General features: G+C 43.6%; 1 protein-coding gene and 1 long non-coding RNA gene across 2 annotated transcripts in view; both read right to left on the bottom strand.

Moving 5' to 3' along the window:
• Nucleotides 1-23,982, bottom strand: part of LOC105419589 (uncharacterized) — a 29,407-nt gene extending 5,425 nt beyond the window's left edge. The window contains exons 1-25 of the mRNA XM_029841090.1: nucleotides 23,623-23,982; nucleotides 22,647-22,744; nucleotides 22,515-22,550; nucleotides 22,183-22,443; nucleotides 21,582-21,836; nucleotides 21,228-21,509; nucleotides 20,847-21,149; nucleotides 20,365-20,637; nucleotides 19,726-19,989; nucleotides 19,530-19,651; nucleotides 16,751-16,841; nucleotides 16,586-16,672; nucleotides 15,744-15,839; nucleotides 15,612-15,647; nucleotides 15,280-15,540; nucleotides 14,621-14,887; nucleotides 14,294-14,548; nucleotides 13,940-14,221; nucleotides 13,559-13,861; nucleotides 13,083-13,349; nucleotides 12,444-12,707; nucleotides 12,250-12,369; nucleotides 12,077-12,169; nucleotides 11,912-11,998; nucleotides 11,777-11,839 (exon numbers count right to left, since the gene is read on the bottom strand). Coding sequence (XP_029696950.1) covers nucleotides 11,777-11,839; nucleotides 11,912-11,998; nucleotides 12,077-12,169; nucleotides 12,250-12,369; nucleotides 12,444-12,707; nucleotides 13,083-13,349; nucleotides 13,559-13,861; nucleotides 13,940-14,221; nucleotides 14,294-14,548; nucleotides 14,621-14,887; nucleotides 15,280-15,540; nucleotides 15,612-15,647; nucleotides 15,744-15,839; nucleotides 16,586-16,672; nucleotides 16,751-16,841; nucleotides 19,530-19,651; nucleotides 19,726-19,989; nucleotides 20,365-20,637; nucleotides 20,847-21,149; nucleotides 21,228-21,509; nucleotides 21,582-21,836; nucleotides 22,183-22,443; nucleotides 22,515-22,550; nucleotides 22,647-22,683 — 4,405 coding nt within the window. The 5' untranslated portion in view covers nucleotides 22,684-22,744; nucleotides 23,623-23,982. The remainder of the gene's footprint in view (nucleotides 1-11,776; nucleotides 11,840-11,911; nucleotides 11,999-12,076; nucleotides 12,170-12,249; nucleotides 12,370-12,443; nucleotides 12,708-13,082; nucleotides 13,350-13,558; nucleotides 13,862-13,939; nucleotides 14,222-14,293; nucleotides 14,549-14,620; nucleotides 14,888-15,279; nucleotides 15,541-15,611; nucleotides 15,648-15,743; nucleotides 15,840-16,585; nucleotides 16,673-16,750; nucleotides 16,842-19,529; nucleotides 19,652-19,725; nucleotides 19,990-20,364; nucleotides 20,638-20,846; nucleotides 21,150-21,227; nucleotides 21,510-21,581; nucleotides 21,837-22,182; nucleotides 22,444-22,514; nucleotides 22,551-22,646; nucleotides 22,745-23,622) is intronic.
• On the bottom strand, nucleotides 7,869-8,540 carry LOC115250771 (uncharacterized). The gene is made up of 3 exons (XR_003889354.1): nucleotides 8,255-8,540; nucleotides 8,003-8,104; nucleotides 7,869-7,918 (listed from the first exon to the last, which is right to left on the bottom strand). It is a non-coding gene; the product is annotated as an uncharacterized lncRNA (long non-coding RNA).
• Nucleotides 23,983-24,684: the final 702 nt, after the last annotated feature.

The following is a 24,684-nucleotide window of genomic DNA, read 5'->3' as shown; positions in this document are numbered from 1 at the left end:
AGTGACTATGTATTTTTGTGGTTACAGACAGGCGTACGTGTGCATTGCATTCAAGAGTTGACGGAGTCACACGCAGCACGTCCATACATGAAATAACTCAAGTGGCAAGTAATGATTGGAAAATATTGCAGTTTTTCCTATTTAATGTCTCTGTGCTACTTCCTTTTTTTAGTCATATTTCCAATACAGCAACTTATAAACATGAAAATAAATCACACTTGCAAAACCTGATGAACATCTTTCAAAATATACACGTCTGTGCGAAGTAATTTTCCATGTATTTGCAACACTGATTTTATTTAATGGGTAAGACATAATATATGTCCATAATGATCATGTTCAGGCAGTTTCCTCTTAGAAACAGCAAAACAGATTAAAAAATAAAAAAATATAACCACGTATCATGAGGTTAATTAAATTAAATAGCGTAGGGTTAATTAAAGTGTTATAAAAAGGTTCACCGCCAGGGGGAGACAAAACCATTAATATAACAATCACATCTGTCAACAAACTGCATTTTTAAAAGCAATAATTACCCCTAACAATCACATTTTCTGCAACATTATTAATCTTTTTTCTTCACTTCGGAATAAACAGCCTCATCCTGTGCAGACTGCGATTTCCCTACAAGGAGATCAAATTTTTTTTATTATATTGTTTAAGAATTATTATTTTACAATCGTGTGTGTGTGTGTGTGTGTTTGTGTGTGAGGTGTCACCTGCGGTGGACTGGATTGCCACCTTTGAATAAACCGCACTCTCTTCGGAATTTGGATTCCTCCCGGAAATCGGAAGAATCACACACGTCTTTAAAGTGCGACGGCGCTACTTTCTGAACTTTCTGAGAACTTACTCACCTCCCTCAGCAGATTTTTTGAGAAAAATCAAAGCATATTCGACCTCAGCAGGATCAGCTGTAACAGAAGCCCTGTTGTTGGCCGATCCTAGTGCAGAAAATTACATTAAAAAATTTTTAATGCGCCAAAGACCGATCAAAAAGGCACGTAAATGTGCTCTGACCATTTGGAGGAGCCGGATCTGTGTTGTTGAGGTTTGTCTTGTGGTCTGGACCAGAATGTCCGTTGGTGTTTGGGGACCTGATGGGCCACAACTCTGCAAAATACAGCAAATTGTTTGTTTTTTGGGTGCTTCCTTCTTTAATTTTATGGGCTACTTGGATAAAGAAAACTCCTGTTTTGCATAGCGGCCCAGAACAAGGAGAAAGAGCACAAACAGAGTGATACCACAAACCAGTCCAACAGTCAACCACACAGGAAACAGAGAGCTTGGATGCTGCTGAGACAACACCGCCGCTACATAGATAATTCACATTATTATTAATTCCCAACCTGTGCTGTGGTGGGCACACTTCTCACAACTCACTCACCTTTTATCGACATCCAGCTTGCTGGCGATGTTGAGCCTGCCGACCGCTGCATCCTGCCTTTCCTCCCACATTTGTAAAAACCTTCATCGGACTTTGAAACAGCAGGGATGAAAAACTCCCCCCGGGTGTCATTTTGGATGAGTTTGTCATTTTTGTAGAAAGAAATAACAGCAAGGTTTAGTTCTGTCGTCCACTTGCACCGGAGGGTGACGGGCTGTCCCTCAGTCACAGGGTGAACGGGAAAGTCCACGATGGCATTGTTATCTGGAAAAAGGGAATTATATTACATTTCTGGTAATTGGGTGTCTTGCTGCATAATTCATTTACACTTTAATGATTAGTCACACGAGATATTTAATTATCTAATTTGTATGAACACTAAGCCTCACCCTCTTTAATTGCTTCTAGAAATAAGCCTTAGACTTTAACTAGCTTTAAACCGTCCAGAAAAACCAAGCATGTCCTGATCAAGCAACATCTTATGATCTAGAGAAAGCTTGCTTGCATGCTAAGCTTGCAGCTGATGCCCTTGGGGTAGATTGCCTCTGAAAAGTGATGACATATGCTCAAATCATTCCAATAAATTTAGTTGAAATAGTGTCGTGTAATGTAGGTAAGAAAGTGGTAAAACAGACTCACAGGTTCCGCTGATGTTGACTGCATTACTGAAGAGTCCTGTTGCGGTCTCGCACCAGTAAACCCCGTCGATGGATGACTGCCCATTGATGTAGCATGTGGGTCCAGTCATTGACCCCCAGGTGGCGCAACGGGTCAGGTAACCGGAGGAGGAAAACCTATTGACTGTCCACTCAGCTGAGTCTCCGGCGCAGGTCAGCGACAGCGACATTGTGTCCGTGATAAAGTGTTGTGCTCGGTCAGGGCTCACGGAGAGGGTCGCTGCAGACTGAACATCTCAAAAACAAAATATATTAAGTCAGCATGAACATAGTCTAGGTGAAAGATACCAACACTGACGATACCAAACTACTAAACTAGATGCAAAACTTCACCTTGGCTAATTAGCAGAAATGAATTTTCAAACTAAGTACAATTATTATAAAGACAGCTTAATATTTGTTCTGTTTTGTAGGGGAAAACCAAAACCAAAGATAAATCCTCACCTCCAGACCAGACAAACTTTACTTCACTATCGTAAGTGAACGATTGAGGATTTCCTCTTGCAGCTTTACAGACATATCCTGCCGTCTGTGTCTGTCCGTAAACAATAAAATAAGGCTGTTCGGTCCCATTGCTGCTGCCAGGTAACGGTTCCATGGTGTAAAACGTGATGGGTAAATTGGGAATGGCCTTGTACCAGTAGAACCTCCAACCCACATCTGGATATTTGACACTGCAGTTCAGGGTAACAGAGTCTCCAGAACTCAGCCATGATGGAGACACTGTGAGGTTAGGTACCAGTTTATCTGCAGACATTCGGACAAAACCGACCAGTGTTATTTGTGGACAAATGTCTCATACATGAGTGTGTCTAAAGGACTTACTGTTGGACACTCTTAGATTAAAGGCAGGGCTCCATGCCGTCGACGACGTTTCGTTCTTCATTTGGCCCAAACACATGTAATTCCCATTGTGCGATCCTGTAGCGTAGTTGATTCTGTATTCATTTTTAGACTGAATTCCAATGGCGTTGGCGTTGGGGACTGCCCATTGATAGATCCATTCGAAATCCTCTCCACCTTCAATTTGACACCAGAGCGTGAGTGCCTCCCCGTAGTATATCTCCGGCCAGCTGGGCTGCAGGGTCACCGCAGCTGCGCTTGTAACTGAAAGCGTTTAAAAATCACATCATTTGCCTTAATTGTGTTTTGATTCCAATTTATCAATATTGCCTATACCGATTGGGTTACTGTACTCGGTGTAGTAAACCGGGTTTCCTCTTCCTCCCCTGCACCAGTACACGCCCCCCTGTGATGTGCTGATTCTGTCATTTGAGAGGAAGGCCACATCTTGTGCGGTTAAGCTATCCTTTTTCTTGCCTCTATACCAGAAGAACTTCCAACCATGGGATGGTGTAATGGTAGAACACGTCAGGGTGACCTTTCCTCCAGCTGCAGCTTCATCTTTCCTTAGTTCTGCTTTTGGTCTGTATGCTGTGGACGTCAGAGCAACCGGAATAGTTAGCATCCATCAGTTCAACCCAGAGCGGGTGTAGTATTACTTACGCTCCACTTTCACCCTTATCGGTTGGGATTCATCACCCGTGCCGAGTTTGCACGTGTAAGAGCTGTCGGACTGTAGCTGGATGCCAATTTCAGCAGCATTTTTTACAGGTTTTTATTTATTTATTTTTTGCCATGAATAACACCCAAAACCACCTTAAGATGAAACCAAAACACTTATAAAGGTCTAAATTCTGATCATGTGCAGATCTCAAACTAGATGTAAAATCTAGCTGCTTGAAAGTAAAACCTGCAATTATAGCTCAACAGGACTTACCTGATACAGTGAGAGAAACTACATAAGACTCCTTTCTAGTTCTTCTCTGTTTATTATAACCAATGCAGGTGTATTGTCCACCCTGGTTTGTTGTCAGCAGTTGTACCATGTGGGTCTTGAGTCTGCTAAATGGGTAAAGGTCCTGACCATCCTTCCTTATTGCATAATGCCAGTCTGCGTCTTTTCCTTCTCTCATGTCACACATGAGCTTCACGGACTCGCCGGTGAAAAAAGTGGACCAGTCTGGCTCCACAGTCAGCACTAGAGGCCAACAGAAGCATGGGGTGAAGCTAAAGGAGACAGGAACGACACTGGCGAAGACGCAACCTTACCTTGAAGTTGTCCATGGAGCGGCAACATCATCAGCACTAAAAAATTCAGATAATTCCCAAATCAAACTGGGAACACATCAGGTGTTTAACATGCTGACAGTATGAAAGGACTCTGGTCCTACTGGTACTTACAGAAAAGCCCCAGCAGGTGTGGAAAAGCCTGTCCCATTTTAAAATCCAGCACTGAGATGTGTGCAAATTTGAGCAGAATGAGCACCAAACGTTCCCATCTGAGGAGAAATCAGGAAGTGTTGACTATATACTGGGGTAGACTCTTCTTGACTTCTTGTGTCAGCGCTTCCTTCCTTTTTTAACTTACTTTTTTTATTTTGGTCTTTGAGTCTCAACTTTAAATAGCTGTTTAAACTCCATCGCCAACATAAAAACAATCAGAAATCCACCAATCACCAGTTGGTCTCAGATGGGATTGAGCCTTTCCGTACTGGGCACGGAATGGACAACAACGGTTGGAGAGGGTTTGCTGGGATTACATCATTTAAGCCCTTGAAAACTGGAAGTAATGATTGGAAAATATTGCAGTTTTTCCTATTTAATGTCTTTGTGCTACTTCCTTTTTTTAGTCATATTTCCAACACAGCAACTTATAAACATGAAAATAAATCTCGCTTGCAAAACCTGATGAACATCTTTCAAAATATACACGTCTGTGCGAAGTAATTTTACATGTATTTGCAACACTGATTTTTTCACATTTTCTGCTTTTTCTTCACTTCGGAATAAACAGCCTCATCCTGTGCAGATTGCGATTTCCCTACAAGGAGATCAATTTTTTTTATTATATTGTTTAAGAATTATTATTTTACAATCGTGTGCGTGTGTGTGTCTGAGGTGTCACCTGTGGTGGACTGGATTGCCACGTTTGAATAAAGCACACTCTCTTCGGAATTTGGATTCCTCCCTATCGGAAGAATCACACACGTCTTTAAAGTGCAACGGCGCTACTTTCTGAACTTTTTGAGAACTTACTCACCTCCCTCAGCAGATTCTTTGAGAAAAATCAAAGCATATTCAACCTCAGCAGGATCATCTGTAACAGAAGCCCTGTTTTTGGCCGATCCTAGTGCAGAAAATTACATTAAAAAATTTTTTTTAATGCGCCAAAGACCGATCAAAAAGGCACGTAAATGTGCTCTGACCATTTGGAGGAGCCGGATCTGTGTTGTTGAGGTTTGTCTTGTGGTCTGGACCAGAATGTCCGTTGGTGTTTGGGGACCTGATGGGCCACAACTCTGCAAAATACAGCAAATTATTTGTTATTTGGGTGCTTCCTTCTTTAATTTTATGGGCTACTTGGATAAAGAAAACTCACGTTTTGCATAGCGGCCCAGAACAAGGAGAAAGAGCACAAACAGAGTGATACCACAAACCAGTCCAACAGTCAACCACACAGGAAACAGAGAGCTTGAACGCCGCTGAGACAACACCGCCGCTACATAGATAATTCACATTATTATTAATTCTTCAGCAACACTTTCACAACTTTTTTTACAGAAATCCAGTTTGAGTCAGAGAAGCTGACCAACGCTCAAACAACATGGCGGTCTATAGAGCCGATCATATTGCTAAATGTACAAGATGAATCCTAGCAGCACAGGGTCCAACTCCCTAGCAACCAAATTAAGCAACCAGGCTAAAAACAGGAACAACCAGAAGGGCGTTGCAGGTCAGGGGTGCTCAAGCTTTATAGCCTGAGACTTTTAAAAATGACAGTCAAAATTATCTACTGACATCTTAGTTGTATATATCACCATTAACACCCACAACAGAGTGCAGAGTCACTAGTTTTCAGCCTTTATTAATCAGTCAACCAGACAGGAACACAGGTTGTGTGATAACCACAACTTGCTCAAAAAACCTGTTGTGAAACAACCAACATCTCGCGACCTCAGTCCTCTTCACACACGTTCCAACGCTCCCAATAACAACTGATTATCTGGTCAAGACAAGACAAATAAGCAGAAGAACAGAATACATGTGACATACATGCACACACACACACACACACACACACACACTGGTGGAGTCAGCAGCGACAAAATCTCCCATTTCTAAGAAAAATACGAAAGGTTGTTATTATTAGATTAGGTCTGTGTGTGTGTGTGTGTGTGTGTGTGTGTGTGGGTGTGTGTGTGTGTGTGTGTGGGTGGGGTGACAGATACGGATATTTATAGAAACACAGAACCGAGTTCAGTTGCGATTGCTTCAATTCAGGACGCATTAGTTGCCAATTAAAGAACGATTCCGTATTTTACGGGACTGGTGGCATCTGTAGATTAATGTCGATACTGGCTTGATACTTGCGCGGTTTCTACGCGGTTTACTGCGCATGTGCAGTGTCCAGGTGTCCAGCCACTCACACGTGGGGAGTTTATTTATTGGAGTTTACCTGTAATATTTGGCGCTTCGTCATATGAACTACCCGCAGTGTAATTTAAAGTAGTCACTGAAACGTGGAAGCTGTTTATTCTTATCCAAATCTGAGAGAATATGTGCCGGTATCGTGTTGGGGGGGGGCCCTGACATCCACTAAAGTGGACTCAGAGCTCACCTGCAGAGTGTCTGACCTGGACCAGAGTTGAGCAGAAGTGGCTTCTCTTAGTGGTAGAAAATGAGATCACAGGTAGGAAAAAATGACTGGATTTTTCAGATCATCGTGAAAATGTCTTTCTAAATCTGGCTTTGCTAGCTAGTTGTAATGTACAAACCTGTGACCACATAGCAACAGCAGTCATGAAACAGTCAGTAACATACGCTCGGCATATTTGCATTTTGAAACTGTTCCTTGAAGCCATGTTTGTGACTTTATTTTTGATGCACTTCCTTTTTTCTTTTTTTTTTAGCTTTATTTATCGCAAAGAACCAAAGCACAGGACTGTGATGCTGATGCTGCTTCTGTGGTGACACAAAGGTCTACACAAGGTACGGTACAACACTCAACTCTAGATCTGGATCGCCATTTGTTTTGTCATTTACTGTGAAAAATATTGGCAGTCTGACTGGTTTGCCACCTGGCACAGGTAAGGTCAGCCACTCACGTCCCAAATAAGGAGAAATGTTTATCTAAGAGAGAATGAGAATAAATGACCATATATCAAAAACTGAGACCATAACACCTGCAGATGTGCTTCCAGATAACAGATATGCACATATTACCAGTAGTTGACAGTCGATGTCTTTATTTTACTTTTTTATAGTGTATTAATTTGGAAGTTATAGTTTTAACTCGGCAACTTAAACACGATAACCATAAAACTGAATCCAAAACTTTTTTAATTTTCTGTGTACAAACAGGTCATTTCAAATATCATGCAGGACAGGAAACATTTTTTTAATAATGTATACGATGGAATATTTAATAAACAGTATAGAGAGAGCAAAGAAATAACATTGAATTAGAGTTATTGATATACATAAAAATAAAGATCAGTAATTCTGACAGTCGGAATTGTATCAAGCACCACCTCCGTGTCTGACTGTTGGTGTGATGTTTCCAGGAAGTTTTCTCAAGTTTTCTTCGTTTTCTCTGAAATTTTGGGGGATGATCAAGGTTTTTTGTTTTTTTTTCTCCTTGTTGAATCCTGAAAACTGACCTGGACTGAGGTGAGGGGAGGGGAGGGGAGGTGAGGGGAGGGGAGGGGAGGGGAGGGGGCTCCTCACTCTGTGAGTCAGAAGCCACTCTCACAGCGTTCTGGCTCCTCCTGTGTCAGTTCTCCACGTTCCCCTTGAGAAATGAAGCTGCTTGTTATATTTGTATACCATGAAAGCTAGTTTGAAACATGCTGCTACTTGCAGCAAAGGTTCTCACCTTGTTGAGGCCTTCTGTGAAGGACACACACTGCTATTCCAGCAGCAACAGTTAGGACACAAACTAGGATTATTCGCATGAATGAGACGATACCTACAGGACCTGCAAACATAAAAATATAATGTTGCTGCAAGTGCCAGTGAGAGACTGGTGCATAAAGGAATTGCTCTTTCCAACATGAATAGACCAGTTCTCTGGTTGGTTCATGGGTTTCTCAACTACAGCAGACACACATCAAACTTCTCTACACACCACTTGAGTCCGCCGCTGCTTCTCCAGTCTGGCTGACGCACTTCAACACTTTGGACGCCGACACCTCACTGACAAACACCTTGTTCAGACATAAAGGCGTCCACATGTGTTCTGGACACTCGTGTGAAGAGAGGGGCGGAGCTGTCAACTGATCACCACCTGGTGGTGAGTTGGCTCCGATGGTGGGGAAGGATGCCGGACAGACCTGGCAGGCCCAAACGTGTTGTGAGGATCTGCTGGGAACGTCTGGCGGAGTCCCCTGTCAGAAGGAGCTTCAACTCACGCCTCCGGGAGAGCTTTGACCATGTCCCGGGGGAGGCGGGGGACATTGAGTCCGAGTGGACCATGTTCCGTGCCTCCATTGTTGAGGCGACTGACCGATGCTGTGGCCGCAAGGTGGTTGGTGCCTGTCGTGGCGGCAATGCCCGAACCCGCTGGTGGACACCAGCGGTGAGGGATGCCGTCAAACTGAAGAAGGAGTCGTATCGGGCCTTACTGGCCTGTGGGACTCCTGTGGCAGCAGATGGGTACCGGCGTGCCAAGTGGAGTGCAGCTACGGCAGTTGCCGAGGCAAAGATCCGGGCATGGGAAGAGTTCAGTGAGGCCATGGAGAACGACTTTCGGACGGCCTCGAAAAGGTTCTGGACCACCATCCGGCGTCTGAGGGGGGGGAAGCAGTGCACTGTTAACACTGTGGATAGTCGAACTTTGGATTCAGGAGGAGCAATGTGGTTTTCATCCTTGGCGTGGAACAGTGGACCAGCTCTACACCCTCAGCAGGGTCCTCGAGGGTGCATGGGAGTTTGCCCAACCAGTCCACATGTGTTTTGTGGACTTCTAGAAGGCATTCGACCGTGTCCCTCGGGGGGTCCTGTGGGGGGTTCTCCGAAAGTATGGGGTGCCGGGCCCCCTGATATGGGCCGTCCGCTCCCTGTACGATCGGTGCCAGTGTTTGGTCCGAATTGCTGGCAGTAAGTCGAACTCGTTTCCGGTGAGGGTTGGCCTCCGCCAGGGCTGCCCTTTGTCACCGATTCTGTTCATAATTTTTATGGACAGAATTTCTAGGTGCAGTCATGGTGTTGAGGGGGTCCGGTTTGGTGACCTCAGGATCGGGTCTCTGCTTTTTGCAGATGATGTGGTCCTGTTGGCGTCATCGGCCCGTGACCTCCAACTATCACTGGATCGGTTCGCCGCCGCATGTGAAGCGGCTGGGATGAAAATCAGCACCTCCAAATCCGAGGCCATGGTTATCAACCGGAAAAAGGTGGAGTGCCTTCTCCGGGTCAAGGAGGAGATCCTGCCCCAAGTGGAGGAGTTCAAGTATCTCGGGGTCTTGTTCACGAGTGAGGGAAGAATGGAGCGGGAGATCGACAGGCGGATCGGTGCGGCATCCGCAGTAATGCGGACTCTGCACTGGTCCGTAGTGGTGAAGAGAGAGCTGAGCCGAAAGGCAAAGCTCTCGATTTACTGGTCGATCTTTGTTCCTACCCTCACCTATGGTCATGAGCTTTGGGTAATGACCGAAAGAACAAGATCACGGGTACAAGCGGCCGAAATGAGCTTCCTCCGTAGGGTGGCTGGGCTCTCCCTTAGAGATAGGGTGAGAAGCTCTGCCATCCGGGAGGAGCTCGGAGTAGAGTCGCTGCTCCTCCGCGTTGAGTGGAGCCAGATGAGGTGGCTTGGGCATCTAGTTAGGATGCCCCCTGGACGCCTCCCTGGTGAGGTGTTCAGGGCATGTCCCTCCGGTAGGAGACCCCCGGGAAGACCCAGGACACGTTGGAGAGACTATGTCTCTCGACTGGCCTGGGAACGCCTGGGGATCCCCCCGGATGAGCTGGAAGAAGTAGCTGGGGAGAGGGAAGTCTGGGCTTCTCTCCTTAGGCTGCTGCCCCCGCGACCCGACCCCAGATAAGCGGTAGAGGATGGATGGATGGATGGATGGATGGATGGATGGATGGATGGATGGATGGATGGATGGATGGATGGTCGGTCGGTCGGTCGGTCGGTCGGTCCGCTGCGTCAAACACAGCCATTAAATATAAAAGCAGAAGAATGACACTGACCAGAGTTGGTAGAAAAGCTAAAAACTCTCTAAAACCAGATTGTGCTTTTCCAGAAAATGACCGTAAATGATCTTCTCAAGGATTTTTGAAAGAAATGGCGGTCGTGGGCCTGAAGTTTGATAGAGTTGTGGGGTCCAGGGCTGGTTTCTTAATCAGAGGCTTGACCACTGCATGTTTAAGCATTTTGGGGAAAGTTGGAGAGTACAGAGCCCTATTTAGACCAGCGAAGACTGATGGAAAGACCTCTTTAAAGAGTCGAAGAGGGACCGCATCACTCGGGGACCTGGAAGGTTTCAGGTGGCCAACAATCTCCTCCAGGACGGACATGATAACAGGTTGCTGGAGGGGTCAGAGGCGGGAAATGTGACTGAAGCTCTTGAAGAGTAAGTGGTGTGTGTTTGTGGGCCGCACTCAAAGCAAACAAACCAAGAAGCAAAACAAAAACAACTGTTAAGATTGCAGATTAATTGTTTTTAATGGTTCTAAGGAAAGTCATGAAACAGCCTCTATTGTTCATTCTATGGAGATCAAAATTGTTGTTGTGAAAGATGGTGGCGTTTATTCTGGTGGTTGTTGGTAGAATAGCGTCATCTGTTGGACGTAATTTAACAATAAGCAATGACCACAGTCGCCTTGCTCTCCCCCTTTTGTCATAAGGCCCCCAATTTGAAAAGCACTACACTGATGTCTGCACAGCACAATCAACAATTGCACACTTTTAGCTGCACGTTGAACACATGATTGTTTTTATTGAAGCCAAACCATAGGGCAGTGACTATGTATTTTTGTGGTTACAGACAGGCGTACGTGTGCATTGCATTCAAGAGTTGACGGAGTCACACGCAGCACGTCCATACATGAAATAACTCAAGTGGCAAGTAATGATTGGAAAATATTGCAGTTTTTCCTATTTAATGTCTCTGTGCTACTTCCTTTTTTTAGTCATATTTCCAACACAGCAACTTAGAAACATGAAAATAAATCACACTTGCAAAACCTGATGAACATCTTTCAAAATATACACGTCTGTGCGAAGTAATTTTACATGTATTTGCAACACTGATTTTATTTAATGGGTAAGACATAATATATGTCCATAATGTTCAGGCAGTTTCCTCTTAGAAACAGCAAAAAAGATTTAAAAAAATAAAAAAAATAAAACCACGTATCATGGGGTTAATTAACTTAAATAGCATGGGGTTCATTAAAGTGTTATAAAAAGGTTCACCGCGAGGGGGAGACAAAACCATTAATATAACAATCACATCTGTCAACATACTGCATTTTTAAAAGCAATAATTAACCCTAACAATCACATTTTCTGCTTTTCCTTCACTTCGGAATAAACAGCCTCATCCTGTGCAGACTGCGATTTCCCTACAAGGAGATCAAATTTTTTTATTATATTGTTTAAGAATTATTATTTTACAATCGTGTGCGTGTGTGTGTGAGGTGTCACCTGCGGTGGACTGGATTGCCACGTTTGAATAAAGCACACTCTCTTCGGAATTTGGATTCCTCCCTATCGGAAGAATCACACACGTCTTTAAAGTGCGACGGCACTACTTTCTGAACTTTTTGAGAACTTACTCACCTCCCTCAGCAGATTTTTTGAGAAAAATCAAAGCATATTCGACCTCAGCAGGATCAGCTGTAACAGAAGCCCTGTTTTTGGCCGATCCTAGTGCAGAAAATTACATTACTTTTTTTTTTTAATGCGCCAAAGACCGATCAAAAAGGCACGTAAATGTGCTCTGACCATTTGGAGGAGCCGGATCTGTGTCGTTGAGGTTTGTCTTGTGGTCTGGACCAGAATGTCCGTTGGTGTTTGGGGACCTGATGGGCCACAACTCTGCAAAATGCAGCAAATTATTTGTTATTTGGGTGCTTCCTTCTTTAATTTTATGGGCTACTTGGATAAAGAAAACTCACGTTTTGCATAGCGGCCCAGAACAAGGAGAAAGAGCACAAACAGAGTGATACCACAAACCAGTCCAACAGTCAACCACACAGGAAACGGAGAGCTTGGATGCTGCTGAGACAACACCGCCGCTACATAGATAATTCACATTATTATTAATTCCCAACCTGTGCTGTGGTGGGCACACTTCTCACAACTCACTCACCTTTTATCGACATCCAGCTTGCTGGCGATGTTGAGCCTGCCGACCACTGCATCCTGCCTTTCCTCCCACATTTGTAAAAACCTTCATCGGACTTTGAAACAGCAGGGATGAAAAACTCCCCCCGGGTGTCATTTTGGATGAGTTTGTCATTTTTGTAGAAAGAAATAACAGCAAGGTTTAGTTCTGTCGTCCACTTGCACCGGAGGGTGACGGGCTGTCCCTCAGTCACAGGGTGAACGGGAAAGTCCACGATGGCATCGTTATCTGGAAAAAGGGAATTATATTGCATTTCTGGTAATTGGGTGTCTTGCTGCATAATTCATTTACACTTTAATGATTAGTCACACGAGATATTTAATTATCTAACTTGTATGAACACTAAGCCCCACCCTCTTTAATTGCTTCTAGAAATAAGCCTTAGACTTTAACTAGCTTTAAACCGTCCAGAAAAACCAAGCATGTCCTGATCAAGCAACATCTTATGATCTAGAGAAAGCTTGCTTGCATGCTAAGCTTGCAGCTGATGCCCTTGGGGTAGATTGCCTCTGAAAAGTGATGACATATGCTCAAATCATTCCAATAAATTTAGTTGAAATAGTGTCGTGTAATGTAGGTAAGAAAGTGGTAAAACAGACTCACAGGTTCCGGTGATGTTGACTGCATTACTGAAGAGTCCTGTTGCGGTCTCACACCAGTAAACCCCGTCGATGAATGACTGCCCATTGATGTAGCATGTGGGTCCAGTCATTGACCCCCAGGTGGCGCAATGGGTCAGGTAACCATAGGAGGAAAACCTATTGACTGTCCACTCAGCTGAGTCTCCGGCGCAGGTCAGCGACATTGTGTCCGTGATAAAGTGTTGTGCTCGGTCAGGGCTCACGGAGAGGGTCGCTGCAGACTGAACATCTCAAAAACAAAATATATTAAGTCAGCATGAACATAGTCTAGGTGAAAGATACCAACACTGACGATACCAAACTACTAAACTAGATGCAAAACTTCACCTTGGCTAATTAGCAGAAATGAATTTTCAAACTAAGTACAATTATTATAAAGACAGCTTAATATTTGTTCTGTTTTGTAGGGGAAAACCAAAACCAAAGATAAATCCTCACCTCCAGACCAGACAAACTTTACTTCACTGTTGTAAGTGAACGATTGAGGATTTCCTCTTGCAGCTCTACAGACATATCCTGCCGTCTGTGCCTGTCCGTAAACAATAAAATAAGGCTGTTCGGTCCCATTGCTGCTGCCAGGTAACGGTTCCATGGTGTAAAGCATGGTGGGTAAATTGGGAATGGCCTTGTACCAGTAGAACCTCCAACCCACATCTGGATATTTGACACTGCAGTTCAGGGTAACAGAGTCTCCAGAACTCAGCCATGATGGAGACACTGTGAGGTTAGGTACCAGTTTATCTGCAGACATTCGGACAAAACCGACCAGTGTTATTTGTGGACAAATGTCTCATACATGAGTGTGTCTAAAGGACTTACTGTTGGACACTCTTAGATTAAAGGCAGGGCTCCGTGCCGTCGACGACGTTTCGTTCTTCATTTGGCCCAAACACCTGTAATACCCATTGTGCGATCCTGTAGCGTAGTTGATTCTGTATTCATTTTTAGACTGAATGTCAATGGCGTTGGTGTTGGGGACTGCCCATTGATAGATCCATTCGAAATCCTCTCCACCTTCAATTTGACACCAGAGCGTGAGTGCCTCCCCGTAGTATATCTCCGGCCAGCTGGGCTGCAGGGTCACCACAGCTGCGCTTGTAACTGAAAGCGTTTAAAAATCACATCATTTGCCTTAATTGTGTTTTGATTCCAATTTATCAATATTGCCTATACCGATTGGGTTACTGTACTCGGTGTAGTAAACCGGGTTTCCTCTTCCTCCCCTGCACCAGTACACGCCCCCCTGTGATGTGCTGATTCTGTCATTTGAGAGGAAGGCCACATCTTGTGCGGTTAAGCTATCCTTTTTCTTGCCTCTATACCAGAAGAACTTCCAACCATGGGATGGTATAATGGTAGAACACGTCAGGGTGACATTTCCTCCAGCTGCAGCTTCATCTTTCCTTAGTTCTGCTTTTGGTCTGTATGCTGTGGACGTCAGAGCAACCGGAATAGTTAGCATCCATCAGTTCAACCCAGAGCGGCTGTAGTATTACTTACGCTCCACTTTCACCCTTATCGGTTGGGATTCATCACCCGTGCCGAGTTTGCACGTGTAAGAGCTGTCGGACTGTAGCTGGATGCCAATTTCAGCAGCATTTTCTGACATCATCAGCGTCCGCTGGTTTGGGTCCGTTACGATGAGTGACCTGTTCTTGTAGAAGGTGGCTGTTGTCATGTCTGTCTGAAGCTGGTGCCGACAGCGCAGGGGCACCGTTTCACCTCGATACAATATGGCCGCCGGGTGTTGGAGGATCAAATTCCTGTCTGCCAACACAACTGTGTCATGTAGGTTGTTGCGCTTTCACCATTCATTTAAATGCTGTTAAGAAATAGCTGCGCTAATACAAGTAACTTTTATGCAACTTCTTTGCTAGTTTTTAGCCACTAAAGAGAGGCTAAAATATGATACTAAAATGCTTCCTGTCATTCTGGTGAATGCTCCAGCTCTTCTCTTGTTTAGCAGCTGTCTTAGCACTTCTCTTGTTTTCGGTTTTTATTTATTTATTTTTTTGCCACGAATAACACCCAAAACCACCTTAAGATGAAACCAAAACACTTATAAAGGTCTAAATTCTGATCAGGTGCAGATCTCAAACTAGATGTAAAATCTAGCTGCTTGAAAGTAAAACCTGCAATTATAGCTCAACAGGACTTACCTGATACAGTGAGAGAAACTACATTAGACTCCTTTGTAGTTCTTCTCTGTATATTAAAACCAATGCAGGCGTATTGTCCACCCTGGTTTGTTGTCTGCAGTTGTACCATGTGGGTCTTGAGTCTGCTAAATAGGTAAAGGTCCTGACCATCCTTCCTTATTGCATATTGCCAGTCTGCGTCTTTTCCTTCTCTCATGTCACACATGAGCTTCACGGACTCGCCGGTGAAAAAAGTGGACCAGTCTGGCTCCACAGTCAGCACTAGAGGCCAACAGAAGCATGGGGTGAAGCTAAAGGAGACAGGAACGACACTGGCGAAGACGCAACCTTACCTTGAAGTTGTCCATGGAGCGGCAACATCATCAGCACTAAAAAATTCAGATAATTCCCAAATCAAACTGGGAACACATCAGGTGTTTAACATGCTGACAGTATGAAAGGTCTCTGGTCCTACTGGTACTTACAGAAAAGCCCCAGCAGGTGTGGAAAAGCCTGTCCCATTTTAAAATCCAGCACTGAGATGTGTGCAAATTTGAGCAGAATGAGCACCAAACGTTCTCAGGAAGTGTTGACTATATACTGGGGTAGACTGTTCTCGACTTCTTGTGTCAGCGCTTCCTTCCTCTTTTAACTGATCTTGACTTTTATTTTGGTCTTTGAGTCTCAACTTTAAATAGCTGTTTAAACTCCATTGCCAACATAAAAATCAGAAATCCACCAATCACCAGTTGGTCTCAGATGGGATTGAGCCTTTCCGTACTGGGCACGGAATGGACAACAACAGTTGGAGAGGGTTTGCTGGGATTACATCATTTAAGCCCTTGAAAACTGGAAGTAATGATTGGAAAATATTGCAGTATTTCCTATTTAATGTCTTTGTGCTACTTCCTTTTTTTAGTCATATTTCCAACACAGCAACTTAGAAACATGAAAATAAATCACACTTGCAAAACCTGATGAACATCTTTCAAAATATACACGTCTGTGCGAAGTAATTTTACATGTATTTGCAACACTGATTTTTTCACATTTTCTGCTTTTTCTTCACTTCGGAATAAACAGTCTCATCCTGTGCAGACTGCGATTTCCCTACAAGGAGATCAATTTTTTTTATTATATTGTTTAAGAATTATTATTTTACAATCGTGTGCGTGTGTGTGTGAGGTGTCACCTGCGGTGGACTGGATTGCCACGTTTGAATAAAGCACACTCTCTTCGGAATTTGGATTCCTCCCTATCGGAAGAATCACACACGTCTTTAAAGTGCAACGGCGCTACTTTCTGAACTTTTTGAGAACTTACTCACCTCCCTCAGCAGATTTTTTGAGAAAAATCAAACCATATTCGACCTCAGCAGGATCAGCTGTAACAGAAGCCCTGTTTTTGGCCGATCCTAGTGCGGAAAATTACATTAAAAAATTTTTTTAATGCGCCAAAGACCGATCAAAAAGGCACGTAAATGTGCTCTGACCATTTGGAGGAGCTGGATCTGTGTTGTTGAGGTTTGTCTTGTGGTCTGGACCAGAATGTCCGTTGGTGTTTGGGGACCTGATGGGCCACAACTCTGCAAAATACAGCAAATTATTTGTTATTTGGGTGCTTCCTTCTTTAATTTTATGGGCTACTTGGATAAAGAAAACTCCCGTTTTGCATAGCGGCCCAGAACAAGGAGAAAGAGCACAAACAGAGTGATACCACAAACCAGTCCAACAGTCAACCACACAGGAAACAGAGAGCTTGAACGCCGCTGAGACAACACCGCCGCTACATAGATAATTCACATTATTATTAATTCTTCAGCAACACTTTCACAACTTTTTTTACAGAAATCCAGTTTGAGTCAGAGAAGCTGACCAACGCTCAAACAACATGGCGGTCTATAGAGCCGATCATATTGCTAAATGTACAAGATGAATCCTAGCAGCACAGGGTCCAACTCCCTAGCAACCAAATTAAGCAACCAGGCTAAAAACAGGAACAACCAGAAGGGTGTTGCAGGTCAGGGGTGCTCAAGCTTTATAGCCTGAGACTTTTAAAAATGACAGTCAAAATTATCTACTGACATCTTAGTTGTATATATCACCATTAACACCCACAACAGAGTGCAGAGTCACTAGTTTTCAGCCGTTATTAATCAGTCAACCAGACAGTAACACAGGTTGTGTGATAACCACAACTTGCTCAAAAAACCTGTCGCCCACGTGAAACAACCAACATCTCTCGATCTCAGTCCTCTTCACACGCGTTCCAACGCTCCCAATAACAACTGATTATCTGGTCAAGACAAGACAAATAAGCAGAAGAACAGAATACATGTGACATACATGCACACACACACACACACACACACACACACACACACACTGGTGGAGTCAGCAGCGACAAAATCTCCCATTTCTAAGAAAAATACGAAAGGTTGTTATTATTAGATTAGGTCTGTGTGTGTGTGTGTGTGTGTGTGTGTGTGTGTGGGTGTGTGTGTGGGTGGGGTGACAGATACGGATATTTATAGAAACACGGAACCGAGTTCAATTGCGATTGCTTCAATTCAGGACGCATTAGTTGCCAATTAAAGAACGATTCCGTATTTTACGGGACTGGTGGCATCTGTAGATTAATGTCGATACTGGCTTGATACTTGCGCGGTTTCTACGCGGTTTACTGCGCATGTGCAGCGTCCAGGTGTCCAGCCACTCACACGTGGGGAGTTTATTTATTGGAGTTTACCTGTAATATTTGGCGCTTCGTCATATGAACTACCCGCAGTGTAATTTAAAGTAGTCACTGAAACGTGGAAGCTGTTTATTCCTATCCAAATCTGAGAGAATATGTGCCGGTATCGTGTTGGGGGGGGGGGCCCTGACATCCACTAAAGTGGACTCAGAGCTCACCTGCAGAGTGTCTGACCTGGACCAGAGTTGAGCAGAAGTGGCTTCTCTTAGTGGTAGAAAATGAGATCACAGGTAGGAAAAAATGACTGAATTTTTCAGATCATCGTGAAAATGTCTTTCTAAATCTGGCTTTGCTAGCTAGTTGTAATGTACAAACCTGTGACCACATAGCAACAGCAGTTATGAAACAGTCAGTAACATACGCTCGGCATATTTGCATTTTGAAACTGTTCCTTGAAGCCATGTTTGTGACTTTATTTTTGATGCACTTCCTTTTTTCTTTTTTTTTTAGCTTTATTTATCGCAAAGAACCAAAGCACAGGACCGTGATAACCATCCACGATAACCATAAAACTGAATCCAAAACTTTTTTAATTTTCTGTGTACAAACAGGTCATTTCAAATATCATGCAGGACAGGAAACATTTTTTTAATAATGTATACGATGGAATATTTAATAAACAGTATAGAGAGAGCAAAGAAATAACATTGAATTAGAGTTATTGATATACATAAAAGATCAGTAATTCTGACAGTCGGAATTGTATCAAGCACCACCTCCGTGTCTGACTGTTGGTGTGATGTTTCCAGGAAGTTTTCTCAAGTTTTCTTCGTTTTCTCTGAAATTTTGGGGGATGATCAAGGTTTTTTGTTTTTTTTTCTCCTTGTTGAATCCTGAAAACTGACCTGGACTGAGGTGAGGTGAGGTGAGGTGAGGGGAGGGGAGGGGAGGGGAGGGGGCTCCTCACTCTGTGAGTCAGAAGCCACTCTCACAGTGTTCTGGCTCCTCCTGTCTCAGTTCTCCACTTTCCCCTTGAGAAATGAAGCTGCTTGTTATATTTGTATACCATGAAAGCTAGTTTGAAACATGCTGCTACTTACAGCAAAGGTTCTCACCTTGTTGACGCCTTCTGTGAAGGACACACACTGCTATTCCAGCAGCAACAGTTAGGACACAAACTAGGATTATTCGCATGAACGAGACGATACCTACAGGACCTGCAAACATAAAAATATAATGTTGCTGCAAGTGCCAGTGAGAGACTGGTGCATAAAGGAATTGCGTTTAAGAGCACACGAATGAGGGAAAGTTGATTTTAGAGCGAGAACTGTAGGTTATTAGGTTAGTGGAGGAAATCAGAAGAGTCTTACCATGTACCTGCAGAGTGACGGAGACTGATGGGTGTTGTTGCTCTGGTGGATTAGTAACGAGGATAAAACTTAATATACCAGAATCGCTGGGTTTAAGATTTTTCACTGTTAAACTGAAGTTTGTGATGTTCAGGTACAATCTGTCCTTCCACTGCCCAGAGTAAGTAACTTTACTCATTTACACTACTACTTGGATAAAGAAAACGCCCGTTTTGCATAGCGGCCCAGAACAAGGAGAAAGAGCACAAACAGAGTGATACCACAAACCAGTCCAACAGTCAACCACACAGGAAACGGAGAGCTTGGATGCTGCTGAGACAACACCAGCGCTACATAGATAATTCACGTTATTATTAATTCCCAACCTGTGCTGTGGTGGGCACACTTCTCACAACTCACTCACCTTTTATCGACATCCAGCTTGCTGGCGATGTTGAGCCTGCCGACCGCTGCATCCTGCCTTTCCCTCCACACTTGTAAAAACCTTCATCGGACTTTGAAACAGCAGGGATGAAAAACTCCCCCCGGGTGTCATTTTGGATGAGTTTGTCATTTTTGTAGAAAGAAATAACAGCAAGGTTTAGTTCTGTCTTCCACTTGCACCGGAGGGTGACGGGCTGTCCCTCAGTCACAGGGTGAACGGGAAAGTCCACGATGGCATCGTTATCTGGAAAAAGGGAATTATATTGCATTTCTGGTAATTGGGTGTCTTGCTGCATAATTCATTTACACTTTAATGATTAGTCACACGAGATATTTAATTATCTAACTTGTATGAACACTAAGCCCCACCCTCTTTAATTGCTTCTAGAAATAAGCCTTAGACTTTAACTAGCTTTAAACCGTCCAGAAAAACCAAGCATGTCCTGATCAAGCAACATCTTATGATCTAGAGAAAGCTTGCTTGCATGCTAAGCTTGCAGCTGATGCCCTTGGGGTAGATTGCCTCTGAAAAGTGATGACATATGCTCAAATCATTCCAATAAATTTAGTTGAAATAGTGTCGTGTAATGTAGGTAAGAAAGTGGTAAAACAGACTCACAGGTTCCGGTGATGTTGACTGCATTACTGAAGAGTCCTGTTGCGGTCTCACACCAGTACACCCCGTCGATGAATGACTGCCCATTGATGTAGCATGTGGGTCCAGTCATTGACCCCCAGGTGGCGCAACGGGTCAGGTAACCATAGGAGGAAAACCTATTGACTGTCCACTCAGCTGAGTCTCCGGCGCAGGTCAGCGACAGCGACATTGTGTCCGTGATAAAGTGTTGTGCTCGGTCAGGGCTCACGGAGAGGGTCGCTGCAGACTGAACATCTCAAAAACAAAATATATTAAGTCAGCATGAACATAGTCTAGGTGAAAGATACCAACACTGACGATACCAAACTACTAAACTAGATGCAAAACTTCACCTTGGCTAATTAGCAGAAATTAATTTTCAAACTAAGTACAATTATTATAAAGACAGCTTAATATTTGTTCTGTTTTGTAGGGGAAAACCAAAACCAAAGATAAATCCTCACCTCCAGACCAGACAAACTTTACTTCACTGTTGTAAGTGAACGATTGAGGATTTCCTCTTGCAGCTCTACAGACATATCCTGCCGTCTGTGCCTGTCCGTAAACAATAAAATAAGGCTGTTCGGTCCCATTGCTGCTGCCAGGTAACGGTTCCATGGTGTAAAGCATGGTGGGTAAATTGGGAATGGCCTTGTACCAGTAGAACCTCCAACCCACATCTGGATATTTGACACTGCAGTTCAGGGTAACAGAGTCTCCAGAACTCAGCCATGATGGAGACACTGTGAGGTTAGGTACCAGTTTATCTGCAGACATTCGGACAAAACCGACCAGTGTTATTTGTGGACAAATGTCTCATACATGAGTGTGTCTAAAGGACTTACTGTTGGACACTCTTAGATTAAAGGCAGGGCTCCGTGCCGTCGACGACGTTTCGTTCTTCATTTGGCCCAAACACCTGTAATACCCATTGTGCGATCCTGTAGCGTAGTTGATTCTGTATTCATTTTTAGACTGAATGTCAATGGCGTTGGTGTTGGGGACTGCCCATTGATAGATCCATTCGAAATCCTCTCCACCTTCAATTCTACACCAGAGCGTGAGTGCCTCCCCGTAGTATATCTCCGGCCAGCTGGGCTGCAGGGTCACCGCAGCTGCGCTTGTAACTGAAAGCGTTTAAAAATCACATCATTTGCCTTAATTGTGTTTTGATTCCAATTTATCAATATTGCCTATACCGATTGGGTTACTGTACTCGGTGTAGTAAACCGGGTTTCCTCTTCCTCCCCTGCACCAGTACACGCCCCCCTGTGATGTGCTGATTCTGTCATTTGAGAGGAAGGCCACATCTTGTGCGGTTAAGCTATCCTTTTTCTTGCCTCTATACCAGAAGAACTTCCAACCATGGGATGGTATAATGGTAGAACACGTCAGGGTGACCTTTCCTCCAGCTGCAGCTTCATCTTTCCTTAGTTCTGCTTTTGGTCTGTATGCTGTGGACGTCAGAGCAACCGGAATAGTTAGCATCCATCAGTTCAACCCAGAGCGGCTGTAGTATTACTTACGCTCCACTTTCACCCTTATCGGTTGGGATTCATCACCCGTGCCGAGTTTGCACGTGTAAGAGCTGTCGGACTGTAGCTGGATGCCAATTTCAGCAGCATTTTTTACAGGTTTTTATTTATTTATTTTTTGCCATGAATAACACCCAAAACCACCTTAAGATGAAACCAAAACACTTATAAAGGTCTAAATTCTGATCAGGTGCAGATCTCAAACTAGATGTAAAATCTAGCTGCTTGAAAGTAAAACCTGCAATTATAGCTCAACAGGACTTACCTGATACAGTGAGAGAAACTACATTAGACTCCTTTCTAGTTCCTCTCTGTATATTATCACCAATGCAGGCGTATTGTCCACCCTGGTTTGTTGTCAGCAGTTTTACCATGTGGGTCTTGAGTCTGCTAAATGGGTAAAGGTCCTGACCATCCTTCCTTATTGCATAATGCCAGTCTGCGTCTTTTCCTTCTCTCACGTCACACATGAGCTTCACGGACTCGCCGGTGAAAAAAGTGGACCAGTCTGGCTCCACAGTCAGCACTAGAGGCCAACAGAAGCATGGGGTGAAGCTAAAGGAGACAGGAACGACACTGGCGAAGACGCAACCTTACCTTGAAGTTGTCCATGGAGCGGCAACATCATCAGCACTAAAAAATTCAGATAATTCCCAAATCAAACTGGGAACACATCAGGTGTTTAACATGCTGACAGTATGAAAGGTCTCTGGTCCTACTGGTACTTACAGAAAAGCCCCAGCAGGTGTGGAAAAGCCTGTCCCATTTTAAAATCCAGCACTGAGATGTGTGCAAATTTGAGCAGAATGAGCACCAAACGTTCCCATCTGAGGAGAAATCAGGAAGTGTTGACATATACTGGGGTAGACTCATCTCAACTTCTTGTGTCAGCGCTTCCTTCCTCTTTTAACTGATCTTGACTTTTATTTTGGTCTTTGAGTCTCAACTATAAATAGCTGTTTAAACTCCATCGCCAACATAAAAACAATCAGAAATCCACCAATCACCAGTTGGTCTCAGATGGGATTGAGCCTTTCCGTACTGGGCACGGAATGGACAACAACGGTTGGAGAGGGTTTGCTGGGATTACATCATTTAAGCCCTTGAAAACTGGATTTAGCTAACTGGTTTGAATGCCGTGACTATGATCATCCAGTAGGTTCCTGTTTGGTTTCATCAACTGTAATAAATTTACATTTTTTGTAAAATCCGAGTTTCATGTTAAGACAAAGCTGTTTTACAGGAAATGACTGTGTAATGTCTTCTCATACGTTTCATCTGATTATCCAAATTTAACCTTTAGTCTTTTTTATCAGCCTGTCTCCTACCACTCTTCTTCCTTCTCTGATTTTAAACACTCTCTAAACATAATGGGCTTTAGCCTGTGTCCATTCCTATGGTCTGTACCAGGACGCCTCTCTGAAATGGTCAAATCTAGTAAATGATAACAGAGATGCCAGAACATTGATTTAATGTTCAGCTTTTCAGAAAGAATTATGATATGCTGAAGAAAATAGTTTGTCCTTAGAGATCTTAAAAAGACATCATTTAATTAATTTCCATAGTACATGTACAATAATAACATTATTCAAAAGAAATTCCTGATAAGTCTACAGCCTGTTGTGTTATTACAGATGCAATGGATTTTAAAAAAGTGAATAATCTAAAATACTGAAGTCTGTTCTTACAAAATCTGCAAAAGCACCCATGTCATTGTCCTTATTGTGGAAAAAATCTTGTAAAGCGCCCCAATAATTGTCCTTTCTCACTGTGTCCTTCTGTCCTTCACTTTGCGATCTTGCATGATTTCAGCGTGATTTCCCTTTTGTCTCAAATTGTTGGCATCTCCTCTTGATCCGCTAGCTGCCTGCGCTCTGAAAACACTGTGACAAAGCCTTGTCTCCGGAGACAACAAACAGCAATAAAACACCAGGGGCACAGGCAGGACACCGAACCATAACAAACCACATTTCAGCCAATCATTGATAAGATGGTTGAGGGTAGCCAATTTTTAATGTAATAGTTTTTAGTTCCTAGCTAGCACTTTTGTGAGATCAGATGTGGCATCATGCAGGATGCATAGTGCACTTTGATCACCTCCCGCTGTCCATAGATTTGGGGAGATGGTTTATTGGGTCAACTCTAAATTAACTTAAGAGGCCTCCCATTCACCCCTGTTATGGGAAAAATGTAGAAGATGATGTATGGATGGATGCTGACATCAGACATGTTCATGGGTCAGTTTAGAGCTCTTAGAGCAGTTGAGTGGATGTAGGAAAAGAGCAGGGAAAAAGGATTAACAGCCTCCAGATGGTAAGTTCCCAAACCCTATCCAAACTTTGAGAGGTGTTAGCACATATATTTCAGCATTCTAACCCATTGATTATGGAAGTACTTTGTGCCCAGACTAAACCCTCCCTACTTAGTTAAATGAGCTGGTTTGTCAGGTTTATCACGAGCCCTTTTGAAAGCTTCATCACATGTGATTTTCCGATTCATTTATCACTTATTTATCGCAAAAATTAAAAATAGTGCCTCTGAACTGATTCCTCAGAGCCCCTGGGAAATGGATCTGCGCGGGCTTGTTGTCAGCACCTCAGACTGTGCAGCATTGTGCTCAAATGAGGAGGGTCGCACTGGCAATCTCCCTCACGCACATTCCACCCAACGCTGTGCAGTCAGAGGCAGCCAAGCATGCAGCACATGACTATAAATAACAATACACCTACATGTACAAATATACTACATGTACACTCCTTCTGTCTAA

This window comes from Takifugu rubripes, chromosome 8 (genome assembly GCF_901000725.2).
Source record: "Takifugu rubripes chromosome 8, fTakRub1.2, whole genome shotgun sequence".
Taxonomy (NCBI): Eukaryota; Metazoa; Chordata; class Actinopteri; order Tetraodontiformes; family Tetraodontidae; genus Takifugu; species Takifugu rubripes.
This window is presented reverse-complemented; position numbering and strand designations above follow the sequence as displayed.